The following is a 14,295-nucleotide window of genomic DNA, read 5'->3' on the forward strand; positions in this document are numbered from 1 at the left end:
ATTACTACGCTCACTCTTATCACCTTTCTTATACAGTGGTCTAATTAAGGTTTTCCTAAAATCGCTAGGTACTTCACCTTTTTCGAAAATCATATTCGTAATCTTCAGTAGCTTATTTCTAACCTCAGAACCAGCATATTTAAGAAAGTCATTTACCGCATTATAAGCTCCTAGAGACCTTAATATTTTTTAATCCTTTTGGTACTGTCGCTAATTCCTCCTCACAAAACAATTCTTCCATCACATCCAAGGTTTCACAAACTTTTTCATGTTCCTCTATATTTTTTCCTGCAACTTTATCCTGGTTTAAAATGTTCTCAAAATTTTCTGTCCATTTCTCTTTAACTCTTTGCTTATCATTAATTGTGGCTCCATTCTTATCTTTAACTGGGACAAGTCCAGATTGACTACTCCTTCTCAATTTATTAACATGCCAGTACAATATTTTACTATTATGTCGTCTAGCTGCATCTTGCATACCCTCGGCAATTTTATCCATGGCCTCCACTTCACACCTCCTTAGTTCACACTTTAATGCTTTCTCCCCTTTCTGTATATTCCTTTTGTTTTCATATGATCTATCACTCAGATAATTATTGTACACGCCCCTTCTCCTCTCAATTAAACATAAATCTTTTTCACTAATATTCTTAGCTGCGGTCCAACCTTTCTTCCCTAAAACAACATCAGCAACTTCACAAATTGTTTTCCTAACATTATTCCATCCATCTTTCACATTGTATATTTGAAACTCTCTAGTTTAGTATTTAACTGTTCCTGGAAAGTTTCTCTCAAATTCTCATCCTGGAGTCAACCAACATTATAACTTCCTGGGAGGTATTCCTGGGATGGTGATCTTTACTTTTAGCATCAATAACAGCACTGCTATATCCCCTCGTATCTTGTATTGATCCTGCCATACTTCGGTTTACAATAACATAATCAATAAGGTTTGCTGTCTTACCATCACGTCATTACCATGTTAACATATTTGCCATTTTAAGACCAATTTATTTTATGGCCATTTGATTGATTTTAACTAAAATCTTATACCTACAAAATTGCAACAGTCTGTAGCCATTACTGTATTCTTTTCCTACACCAAATTTACCCAGGCTAGCATATCATATATCCCTATTTATACCGACCTAGGCGTTAACATCTCCTAACAAAAACACCATATTTCTACCTGGGGCCCTGTCTATTTGCTCCTGTAACTGTAAGTAAAATCCATCTGAATCACTAGTATCTCCGTCAATCGGTTCTACAGGGGCATGTACTACTATAACTGATACCCTAAACTTTTTAGTCATAAAATGAGCGGTTAGTATTCTATTATTAATACCTTCCCAGCCTAAACAAGACTTAGCAGCTTCCTTATTCATCACGAGCCCTACTCCCTGTCTATGTACCCTATCCTTACAGCCTGAGTAAATAAATTCTATATAACCTAATGTCATGCTTCCTTCCCCTGGGATATGATTTTTAGAAACTCCTAATAGATCCAACTCAAATCATACGAATTCGTCAGTCAAAATATCCTTACGATAGTTATTTTTTACCGTCGTAAGTTCTAAGTTCCAATTTTCATATTCCTTAAATCATTGAAATTATTTTGGCCTCAGAAAAAGCAATGATCCCGGATATCAGTACAGGATGGGGACCAATACATCTTCTCAAGTCTACACCAAAGCGCTTAAATCGGCTTAGAATCGGACAGCAAGAAGTCCCTGGGACCTCCAGAATGAATAGAAGCTTTGTGCAATCCTGGGCCCATCTTGGTCACAACATGGGTTTCAGCACTTGGAGGTGCTCTTCTATCAACAAGAGTCGAAATCGTGTACATTCAGTCTCAAGCCTATTACCTCCGATTCATTGTATATTTATGCCTACAAATATTATGCTACTACGAGGAGGCAACCCATAGTAGATAAATTAGCTAGGAAGAGGTTTTTCAGAACAAAAACGCCCACCATAACAGACCAAGCCCAGAAGAATTATGCTTTAACAAGAATCCTGTGCGAACGCTGTGTCGTTTACCAGTATATAATTTCTTTCTCAAGTTGGATGAAATTATATACATCATAGAGAGCCGTCCTTAAACGGCTTTCTATGTTGTTCCAGTGCCCCGCTAGCAGCGGAGAAAAAAAAAGGAAAGAAGAGCTACCCATTCAAAAAAGTAAATTTCCTTTTTATTTAAGCCAGGGAACTGTAAGTTTTCAACCCAGGGTTTTCGGCCATTATATTTCCAATGCTATTTTTTCCTTTAAAATGAGTCGTTATTTATAATTTTGACGTTACATGGGCCCTAGATATGTGATTTCAAAGCTAGAGCAAACTAATTTTTGTCTGTTTCTTATACATAGTGGAAATTAATTTTTCCATTTCACGTTTCCTAACACGAGAAAAAAGGCTTTGAATTTTCATCTCTTACCTTTACACAGCTCAAAATCACTTTTGAAATAAATAGCAGCAGTCCTAAAATACAATAGCATCAAGTTTAAATGAGTTCTTGAAAAGAAGATAGTAACCTATCTGAAATATCCTCCTTAAGTATCCCCAGTCTTGCAGGTACCCCGAAAGGGTCTAGGCAGCCCTTTGCAGAGGCCGTTCTTACGCCCTGGCGCAGTTGTCCTCCTATAGAGGATTTTCCCACGATAGTGCTCTGCATCATCATGTAATTTAACCCATTAATGGGAGAAGGTTTGTAGCTCACGGGACGTGTGCACACGCCGGTGGGCCCCGTTGAGTGTACACATGAGGGGCCGTCTTCCTCCTCCACCTGTATTTACGGCCCCGGACGAGGGTGCCTCAGTTCTATTATGGACCCCCAGAGACAAGATCCCCCTTGGTCCGTGCCTCCTATGGCGGTCCCCTACATATCTGTAGGGTGTTCCCTTATCGCCACCTGAGGACACGCTGAGTGGCCTGGGGGGAGAAGGCCCCTACTGAGCAGTAGACTCACAAATCCAATATATATACACACATACATACATATACATATCATACCACCATCAAATATCAAGACAAATTGTTTGTCCCGTTCCCGCGCCGCCAAAGCCAGTAAAATAGTTATCTAGCATACCAACTAGCCTACAGTCAAGCAATCCCACAAAGCAGCGTGAGTTTCTTGAAAGGCTAGGCCAAAATGGCAAGGTGCAATAAATTGAACGTTGCAGAAATTGTTTGGTTATCCACATGAATGATAAAATTTCGGCTTCTAGTGTCATAGTCACGATTACCGAAGACCTCAATATTTGTTCAACAATAGTCAAGAAAGAGTTTCTGGGTATTATAAACATTGACAGAGATTTCGATGTATCGAACATTGTGAATGCAGTCAAAAGTCTTGCTGGTGCAAGGCGTTTTAATCAGTCATCAGTTGCGCAGTTAAGCTTTCGTTCACAAAAGGAGTTGAAAGTGGCACTTACGTACGATGTTAAGATTGAATATTGCCTTTATCAAGTTTTCAAGCCCTTAGAAAGACCAAAACAATGCTTCAAGTGCCAAGGTTTTGACCTTATAGCTCGTAACTCCACCAATCACCTGAAGTGTAATAAATGTGCTAGTAAACCTAGAAACAATCGCGAAAATCCCTGTCGTGAGCTAGAATAAATTTTACGAGTTGGTTGTCACAAAAACAATCACGAGGGGCTTATGAACAGAATTGCAAAAGAAGAATAAATATTCAAGCAATCTGATCGGTTGGCTTGAAAAAACCCTTGGAAAGGCACTAATCGTGAGAGTCTGGACTTTTATCCTTCAACCCGTTAATAGGTGTTGACACTTTATCTAATTTGATGGAATACAATCGCCAAAAACTTCACCATTCCCCCGAATCCTGTGCAGTTATCATACTATAAATTGTTTCTATATTAAGAGAGCTACTGTCAGATCACGAACATATGGGGCTAGCATATATATATATATGCTATATATATATATATATATATATATATATATATATATATATATATATATATATATATATATATATATATATATATATATATATATATATATATATATATATATATATATATATATATATATATATATATATATATATATATATATATATATATATATATATATATATATATATATATATATATATATATATATATATATATATATATATATATATATATATATATATATATATATATATATATATATATATATATATATATATATATATATATACCGGATTACAAAGGCTTTAGGAACCAAAATAAGTGTCGTTGTCCCACAAAAATGTGTTATTGGTAATGTTGTTTGAATAAACAATTGACCAAATAAGCAATGAACCAGTGTCTTGGAGAAGGTCCTGAGGAAACAATTCTTGGGAAAACATCTTGAAGTTTGTGTTGGAAAAAAATATCGAAGGAAAGAATCTTGAAAAACATCTTAAAAATTATCTAAAAAAAAACAGGGTTAATAAAACGTTTTGAGGGCTTGGTGACTCTTTATTGGTCCAGGTACACCCCTATGTGTGTCGTCGTGGTGCATACTAGCATACTACTTACGTACACTGGTGTTATCAGCACCTATACTGGTGGCGCTAGAGAACTACAATCATTTATATGAGGGGAGCCACCTCCATAGCCCTACACTCCTTAAACTAAATGTTTAGTAGGACTTAACTGAAAGCTTTTTTGAATGCATCAAATATTATAATTCAATAATTGCAGTCATTTATTTGCCAATAACTTTATAAAATATTTGATCTGATAATTTCTTGTTGAAAGCGAGTGCTAGTCAGTACGCTTCCATTTTTATGGCCTTATGAGAATTTTTTTATCAAGATCCTCGTGTGGTAGAGAATTTATTTCCGAATTTTTATGCTCAGATTAATAAAATTTTAATTATACGACCTTTTAACCCTGGGCTATATAGGTTATGAAAACAGGTCAAATACACCTTTTTTATTCATGAACTTATTTACTGTGATATACCTTATTTATTTATTTTTTAAATTGGGCTTTTTGCCATCCGTCTGGGTCTGAACAAAAATCACGATCCTCTTGAATAAGCTAGGAAGTGGTAATAAGAAAGAATTTAAAGCGAACTGAAACGTTGTAGTATTGAGGAAAAGTGAGGAGCTTTAGATGGATTAAATGGAGGAGAGGGTGTGCAGCTGTAGTTGCATCTTCTGTTCTTGCCCAGCATTAAGGTGTGTCAAGCATATGCTTGCCTTGCTTGGTGCTGCAAAAAGTTGCTAGTAGTATAGTAATAGTGGTATTCGCATTAGAGAGGGGTGTCAAATCATTGCAGAAATAGCGGGTCTTCTACTTTCAAGAATTCCATTTGATTTGGCTCAATTTTTTATTTTTTTAAGCAGTAATTCTGACAAAAAGGAAAAAAATCGAACTTTATAACGGGAGCTTAGCAAAGAAAGATCACGGATGCGTGTTTATTTGTTTTTTTTTTTTTTTTTTTATTTTTCCCAGGGGTGATCATATCGACCCAGTGGTCCTAAAATATCGTGGGAGGACTCATTGGATCGGAAATTAAAAGTTCTAGTGCCCTTTTTAAGTGACCAAAAAAAATGGAGGGCAACTAGGCCCCCTCCCACGCTAATATTTCCCAAAGTCACCCGATCAAAATTTTGAGATAGCCATTTTTTTCAGCATGGTCGAAAATATTTTTTCAGCATGGTCGAAAAAATTTTTCAGCATGGCTGACAGTTATGAACTTTATCCAATGTTAACATATAGTATTGGTTATTGGGAAGTATACAGACGTTTTCAGGGGGAATTTTTTCTGGTAGTGGGGGGTGGGGGTTGGTCGGGGGCTATATGGGAGGATAATTTCATGAAGTTTTCAAGGGGGAAGGGAGATTGCTATGAAGAGGGTGCCAGATTTCCCATCTTTATTTAACAAAAAATCATAAATTAAATATAAAAAACAAGTTTTTTAACTGAAAGTAAGGAGCAACATCAAAACTTAAAACGGACGGAAAAATATTAGCTATATGATTGGGTTCACCTTTTAGTCAATGTCTCGCTCTTTAAGCCAAAGATTTTTTAGTAATTTCATAAGAGCTATTTATTCTAATTAACCGCCTTTGTGATTAAGGGGTCATTTTTAAAGAATTGGAACAAAATTCAAACTTTAGCTTAAAGAGCAAGGTATTGACTAGGGGGCGAAACCACTAATATACGTATTAAAAATATATGAATATAGAAGTTCGTTACGTAATTTAATTCGTAAGTTACGTATATTTATTACTAATAAAAACGTTCGTAAATAAAATTCAGTAAGTTTCGAGAAAGCCATTTAACCAAATAAAAGTAAAATTAATATGCAAATTTCGTTTTAATTATTCATGCACGGTGAGCCAAAATCAAAACCTGCATTAATTCAAAAGCGTTCACAAATAAAATAAACCAGTTTTGAGAAAGCCATTTAACCAAATAAAATTAAAATTAATATGCAAATTTCGTTTTAATTATTCATGTACGGTGAGCCAAAATCAAAACCTGCATTAATTCAAAAGCGTTCACAAATAAAATAAACCAGTTTTGAGAAAGCCATTTAACCAAATAAAATTAAAATTAATATGCAAATTTTGTTTTAATTATTCATGTACGGTGAGCCAAAATCAAAACCTGCATTAATTCAAAAACGTTCAGAAATTAAATAAAAAAACAGGTTTTTTAATTGAAAGTAAGGAACGACGTTAAAACTGAAAACGAACAGAAATTATTCCGTGTATGAAAGGGGCTGTCCCCTCCTCAACGCCTCGCTCCTTACGCTAAAGTTTGACTTTCTCACAACTCATTTTTTTAAACAATAAGATTTTGTTTTAATTGCAAATTTTTTTAATTAACTTTAACGAAAATCACACCATCAGATTCAGCTTATCAAAGAACATTATTAAAGAAGCTTCAAATTCCTATTTGCAAAAAAGTGGAATTTTGCATTTTAAAATAAAAGCTCCATTAACTAAAAAACGATCAGAAATGAAATAAAAAAAAACAAGTTTTTTTAATTGAAAGTAAGGAACGACGTTAAAACTTAAGACGAACAGAAATTATTCCGTATATAAAAGGAGCTGTCCCCTCCTCAACACCTCGCTCCTTACGCTAAAGTGTTTTATTGCTTTAAAAAAAAGATTTGTGAGAAAGAGTCAAAATTTAGCGTAAAGAGTGAGGAGTTGAAGAGGGGACAGGCCCTTTAAAAAACGGAATATTTTTTGTTCATTTTAAGTTTTAATGTCGGTCCTTACTTGCAGTTTAAAAAACTTGTTTTTTTATTTAATTTCTGAACGTTTTTTAGTTAATGCAGCTTTTATTTTAAAATGCAAAATTCCACATTTTGTAGATAGGAGTTTGAAACCTCTACAGTAGGGTTCTCTGATATGCTGAATATGATGGTGTGATTTTCATTAAGGTTCTATAACTTTTAGGGGGTCTTTCTTCTGGATCCGTGATCCGTGATCTTTCTTCTGGCAAAAAATTGAAAATTCAACATTTTTGTAGATAGGAGCTTGAAACCTCTATAGTAGGGTTCTCTGATTCGTTGAATATGATGGTGTGATTTTCATTAAGGTTCTATAACTTTTAGAGGGTCTTTCCTCCTTTTTTCAAAAATCAGCCAAATTTTCTCAGGCGCGAAACTTTTGATGGGTAAGATTAAACTTGATGAAACTTATATATATGAAATCATAATTAAAATCTGATTCTTTTGATGTATCTATTGGTATCAAAATTCCGTTTTTTAGAGTTTCGGTTACCATTGAGCCGGGTAGCCCCTTACAAAAAGGTTCGTTACCACGAACTGTTTGATACGCGGATGCTACGTTATGGGTATAAGGAGCAGATAAAATTGTTCTTAAAACTCAGTGTTGACCAGAAGTGTCAGTTACGACTAAGCCACTCTTATCTAATGAGCTGAGAAAAGTAAAAACGGGAGATCCTCATTTAAAATAAATAAATAAAACAAGTTTTTTAACTTGTTTTGTGTCCCCTCCTCAATGCTGTCCCCTCCTCAACGCTTCGCTCTTTACGCTAAAGTTTTTTATATGGAGCGCAAATGTTGTTTTACTTATTAATGACGGTGAGCCAAAATAAAAGCTGCATTAACTAAAAAAAAATCAGAAATTAAATAAAAAAAAATGGATTTTTTCAACTGAAAGTAAGGAGCAACATTAAAACTTAAAACGAACAGACATTATTCCGTATATGAAAGGGCTGTCCCTCCTCAACGCTTCGCTCTTTACGCTTAAGTTTTTTTATTGTTTTAAAAAATAGAGTTGTGATACAGATTCTAACTTTAGCGCAAAGAGCGAGGCGTTGAGGAAGGGACAGCCCCTTTCGTATACGGAGTAATTTCTGTTCGTTTTAAGTTTTAATGTCACTCCTTACTCTTAGTTAAAAAAACTTGTTTTTTTTATTTAATTTCTGATCGTTTTTTAGTTAATGCAGGTTTTATTTTGGCTCACCGTCATTGAATAAGTAAACAAAATTTGCATAAAAATTTTACTTTTCTTTTGTTAAATGGATGTCTCTAAATTTGGTTATGACGTAATTTACGAATTAACTTACGTAACTAACTTCTGTATTCGTATATTTTTCTTCTGGCAAAAAATACAAAGTTGCAGATTTTTGCAGATATGAGCTTGAAACCTATGTAATAGGGTTTTCTGATACGCTGAATCTGACGGTGTGATTTTCATTAAAATTATTTCACTTGTAGGGGATGTTTCCTCCCTCTTTAAAAATCGGTTAAATTTTCTCAGGCTCGTAGCCTTTTATGAGTAATACTATACTTAATAAAATTTATATATTTAGAATCAGCATTATAAACCCATTCTTTTGATACATTAATTGACATCAAAATTCCGCTTTTAAAAGTTTCGATCACAATTGAGCTGCATTGCTTGTTTTTTTTATTACGTACATATTATTACGTATATGAGGTGGTTCTCCCCTTAGTCAATACCGCGCTCTTTACGTTAAAAGTAAAAAAAAATTAATTCACAAACCCCTGAATCACAAAGGCCGTTTAATTAGAATATATAGATATTTTTAAAGAAATAGAAAAAAACTTTAGCTTAACGAGCGAGGTATTGACTTGGGGGAGAACCCCTTCATATACGTTATAATTTCTGTTCGTTTTAAGTTCTAATGTTGCTTCTTATTTTCAGTAGAAAAAACTTGTTTTTTTTTAAATTTAATTTCTGATCGTTTTTTAAATAATGCTTGGAAATCCGGCGCCCCCTTCATAGAAATGTCCCTTACCCCAAAGAAACATCCTCCACGGAAAGATTCTCCCGAGGAACCCCCTCCTCCAGAAAAAAATCCTTCCTGAAAATGTCTGTATACTTCCCAATAACCAATAAATAATGCTGGCAAGTCCGGCGCTCCCTTCATGGCAATTTCCCTTCCCCCATGACAACTTCCTTCATGGACGGATCCTCCAGCATAACCCCCGACCCCCCCCCCCCCCGGCTACAAGAAAAAAACCCTCCTGAAAACGCCTGTATACTTCCCAATAACCAATACTATATGTTAACATTGGGTAAAGTTCATAACTTTTATCCCTCCCCCGGGGACTTCAGGGGATTAAGTCATCCTAAAAGAAATAGTTATCATATTTTCGACCATACTAAACAAAATGGCTATCTCAAAATTTTGATCGGGTGACTTTGGGAAAAAAGAGCGTTGGAGGGTGCCTAGTTGCCCTCCATTTGTTTGGTCACTTATAAAGGGCACTAGAACTGTTAACTTCCGTTTGAATGAGCCCTCCCACGATATTCTAGGACCACTGGGTGGATACGATCACTCCTGGGAAAAAAAACAAAATAAAAAAAAACAAATAAACACGCATCTGTGATATTTCCTCAGGCAAAAAATACATAATTCCACATTTCTGCAGATAGGGACTTGAAACCTCTACAGTAGGGTTCTCTGATACGCTGAATATGATGGTGTGATTTTCATTAAGGTTCTATAACTTTTAGGGGTCTATCCCCCTTTTTTTGAAAATCAGCCAAATTTTCTCAGGCGCGTAACTGTTGATGGGTAGCACTAAACTTGATAAAAGTTATATATTTGAAATCAGCATTGAAATTTGATTCTTTTGATATACATTGGTATCAAAAACCCGTTTTCTAGAGTTTCGGTTACCATTGAGCCGGGTCGCTCCTTACTTACAGTTCGTTACCACGAACTGTTTGATAACCGAGAACACCTAGAAATACTGCTCATAAAATCGTCATTGTGATATCACTGTCAATTTTATTAGTGCTGATCCATGTCAGGGTCTAGACCTGTTTTCTAGGCTATATTTCTATCCTTTAAATTTTAGCACTTCTTTTTGCTTGACAGAATGATAGGAATTTTCGTCCAATCTACGGTAATAGGTACGTCAATGACAATAGATATTACCACTGCACTTTTTTGGCCTTAGAAAAGATATAATCAAATATTCAATTCCCTTCATCGACAAGAAATGTTTGTCAAATGTGAGTATCCATTTCCTTCTGTCGAATGGAATAGATTTTGTCATTCAATTTCCTAATGCGATCTTTTGACGTACTCCTGTCCATTTTGATAGAAAATTGATTGAAATCCTTAGACTTAAAGAATACTTTTTCTTTCATTACTATTTAAGTTCACAAAGATTCCAAAATAAATTGGAGCATCTTGATACCTATCTAATAATCCGATTTTCGGCAAAAACTCCTTTCTTGTGGCTCTTGTTTACAATAATAGAACATCAACAAGAGATCTAACTAGGAAAGGGGAGAGCTTAAAAAAAAGAAAGTTCATGTTTTTCAGAAATAATCAATTTCTATTGTAGGATTACTGGTTTTGAGAACTGTATACTTGGTTTTACATCAAGGGTCCATCCGATCGTCCGACCGTTCCTAACAGCCGATCCAGAAGCTATTGATACTCTGTGTTTTGGTGAGTTCACCCTTTTAGTTTTTTCTTTTAAGGACCTTCGTATCAATTGTTTTTTTTTTTTTCAGTGATTCGTATTTTTATTTTCGTGCTCCTCTTAGAATATCCCTTTTTTATCTGCGATTTTATGTTACTAAAATCGCAGTTCTGGTTGCAGATTACTCCAAAAATTTTAGAATGGCCTTAGTTACACAATAAAGATAAAACAGAGGCTTGGGTAAACTTTTTCTTACAAATTTAATGGGATTATAAGCTCTAGCATAGCTAGGTATTTTGAATATCAGACAAGAAATTTCAAAACGTGGTTTTTTAATTTTCATTATTTTAGTTCTGGCTTTGTATAATTTTTTTCTAAGAATCTTCAAATAGTTTTTAAGATATAGATCATATAAGTTCACCACGATCAAATGCTGTTTTATAGGTAATTTGCTGGGTTCCTGTTGTATGGAGAAAAGGTCGGCGTTATTTCCGCTTAAAATGCAACAAGTGAGAATCTTTAGCATTAAGCATAGATCAGTAATACGATATGCGAGGAACGTGGAAAAATGGGAATTTTTTAGGAATAAAAATAGTAGTGCATAGTAATCATGACATAGGAAGCCGATTGAAGATTCTTAAATGCTTTTTTTTATGTAAACATATTTCTAATAGAATTATTTTGAATACCAGACAAATAATAAGTAATTTTAATATCAGTAGAAAGGCATCAATTGATCCGGACCCCACCACGTGGTTTATGGTTTTCTCACTGAGAATGAAAAAACAGGAATTTTCTCACTTGGAAAAACAGGAATTTTCTCACATTTATGTCTGTTTTCATGGATGGTTATGTGTGTTGGTCGATTTATTTGATGTTTTTCATGGATGTCAACAGCAAATTATGGATGTTTTATGGTTTTTGTCAGTGAGAATTTGAATAACAGGAACTTTCTCACATTTATGTCTGTTTTTATGGTTTTTGTCAGTGAGAATGAAAAAACAGGAACTTTCTCACATTTATGGATGTCAACAGCAATTTATGTTCCTGTTTTATGTCTGTTCGTTGTCAGTGAGAATGAACATGCTCGACGCGAATGTTATGAGATTGTTTGGCGAACCTAACCTGTGAACTTGTTCTACATAATCGGCGGGGAAATTATTGATTCACGAAGGGGGAATTAAGAAACATTATGGTTTCTTTGATCTTTAGGCGAACCTAACCTGAGAACTTGATTTACATAATCGGCGGGGAAATTACTGGTCCACGAAAGGGGAATTAAGAAACAATCATGGCTTCTTTGATCTTTAGGCTAACCTAACCTGAGAACTTGATTTACATAATCGGTAATTACATAAAAGTAATTTACATATCCCAAATCAGAATTTTCTGACAACATTCACCTACGATATACTAGGAAAGCCTAGCTCATAAAAGTCTGAAATAGCAAACTACTCATCCCAAACTAGAGGTTTCAGACAAGACACACCTATGAGAGACTAAGAAAACTAGCTTAGAAAAGTCCGAAATAGTAATTTATATATCCCAAATCATAAGTTTCTGACAACATTCACCTATGATATACCAGGAAAGCCTAGCTCATAGAAGTCTGAAATAGCAAACTACTCATCCAAAACTAAAAATTTCAGACAACAAATACCTTTGAGAGACTAAGAATCCTGGCTCTGAAAAGTCCAAATAGCAAACGACACATCCCAAATCATAATTTTCTGACAGCACACACCTATAAAAGGCTATGAAATCCAGCTCAGAATATTCAAAATAGCAAACCACCCATCCCAAATCATAGGTATCAGACAACACATACCTATGAAAGACTAAGAAATCCAACTCAGAAAAGTCAAAAATAGCAACCCATACACCACAAATCATAGGTTTCAGACAACATACAACACCGAAAGACGGGGTCGAGGGTGGGCCTTTGTGGGGCTGGGGGGCGGGGGGGCCGCCCTAGGAACCATTGGAAACGGGGGGGTTCCTTCTGTATTGGGGTTTGGGGATTGGATCCTCTTGGATCGGGGTTGGGCGATCGGGGGCCCTTTGGGTTTGGGGTATAGGACCTCACAACACTGTTCAAATAGAACTTGTTTACTATAACGACCACACTCAAAACCTCTTCTAAAACCTTTTCTAAAATCATTTATTAAAATGTCTCTAACTGTTTCGCCGAAATAATTCCCTAAAATGACTAAAACCGTTTCACCCATATAATCCCCTAAAAGTAATCTCAGCGTGTTCCTTTTGTTTTTGGCATCTCTGTGCATTCAAATTTCAAATTTCTAGGAAACCCTTTCCTAGAAGTTTGCTTTTGGACTTTTCAGAGCTGGATTTCTTAGCCTTTCGTGGGTGTGTGTTGACTGAAACTTATGATTTGGGATATGTAAATTACTATTTCGGGCTTATGGGTGTGTGCTGATTGAATCTAACTATGTGGGTTACGAAATGGAATATTTCGGTCTTTTCCCAACTATATTTCTTATTCACTTGTAGATGTGTTTGTTCATAAACATACGAGTCGGGAGGAGTTGTTTCGCTTTTTGGAGTGTACTGAGATTGGTTTAATAGTAACACATAAGTGTGTGGTGTCTGAAACATATAGTTTGGGATGAGTAGTTTGCTAATTCATTCTTTTCTGAGCTAAGGTTTCTAAGTATTTTATAGGTGTGTGTTGTCTGAAACTTATGACTTGAGGTTTGTAATTTGCTATTTCAGACCTTTCTGAGCTAAGGTTTCATAAAATTTCGTAGGTGAATGTTGTCTGAAACTTATGATTTGGGATATGTAAATTACTATTTCGGGCTTTTCGAAGTTAGATTTCTTAGTCTTTTGTTGGTGTGTGTTGACTGAAACCTATGATTTGGGATATAAGGTTCTTAGTCTTTCGTTGGTGTGTGTTGTCTGAAACCTTTGATTTGGGATTTGTAGTTTGCTTTTTGGACTTTTCAGAGCTAGGATTCATAGTCCCTCATAGGTGTTTGTTGTCTGAAACCTATAGTTTGGGATGTGTAGTTTGCTATTTCAGGCTTTTCTGAGCTAAGGTTTCCTAGTATTTCGTAGGTGTGTGTTGTCTGAAACTTCTGATTTGAGGTGTGTAATTTGCTATTTCAGGCTTTTCTGAGCTAAGGTTTCATAGTATTTCGTAGGTGAATGTTGTCTGAAACTTATGATTTGGGATATGTAAATTACTATTTTGGGCATTTCTACGCCAGATTTTAGTGTACTTTGTTGAGGTTTGTTCTCTGAAACCATTGATTAGTTATCAGCGGGGTGCTATTTTTAACTTTTCTTAGCAGTATTTGTTAGCCTTTAATTGGTATTTTCTGCCTTAAAACTATGATTTCTGACGTTTAATTTGCTATTTTTTCATCTCTTTGAGAAAAA

At 35.1% G+C, this 14,295-nt stretch overlaps 1 protein-coding gene across 1 annotated transcript in view; it reads left to right on the forward strand.

Annotated features, from left to right (window-relative positions):
* The window catches only part of LOC148953974 (uncharacterized), a 259,497-nt gene extending 248,383 nt beyond the window's left edge, over nt 1-11,114 (forward strand). Inside the window, exons 9-10 of the mRNA XM_089086057.1 lie at nt 10,813-10,919; nt 11,074-11,114. Coding sequence (XP_088942183.1) covers nt 10,813-10,919; nt 11,074-11,114 — 148 coding nt within the window. The remainder of the gene's footprint in view (nt 1-10,812; nt 10,920-11,073) is intronic.
* Nucleotides 11,115-14,295: the final 3,181 nt, after the last annotated feature.

The sequence above is a fragment of the Artemia sp. Qi Xiang Cuo genome, chromosome 3, assembly GCF_049724085.1.
Source record: "Artemia sp. Qi Xiang Cuo chromosome 3, ASM4972408v1, whole genome shotgun sequence".
Lineage (NCBI taxonomy): Eukaryota > Metazoa > Arthropoda > Branchiopoda > Anostraca > Artemiidae > Artemia > Artemia sp. Qi Xiang Cuo.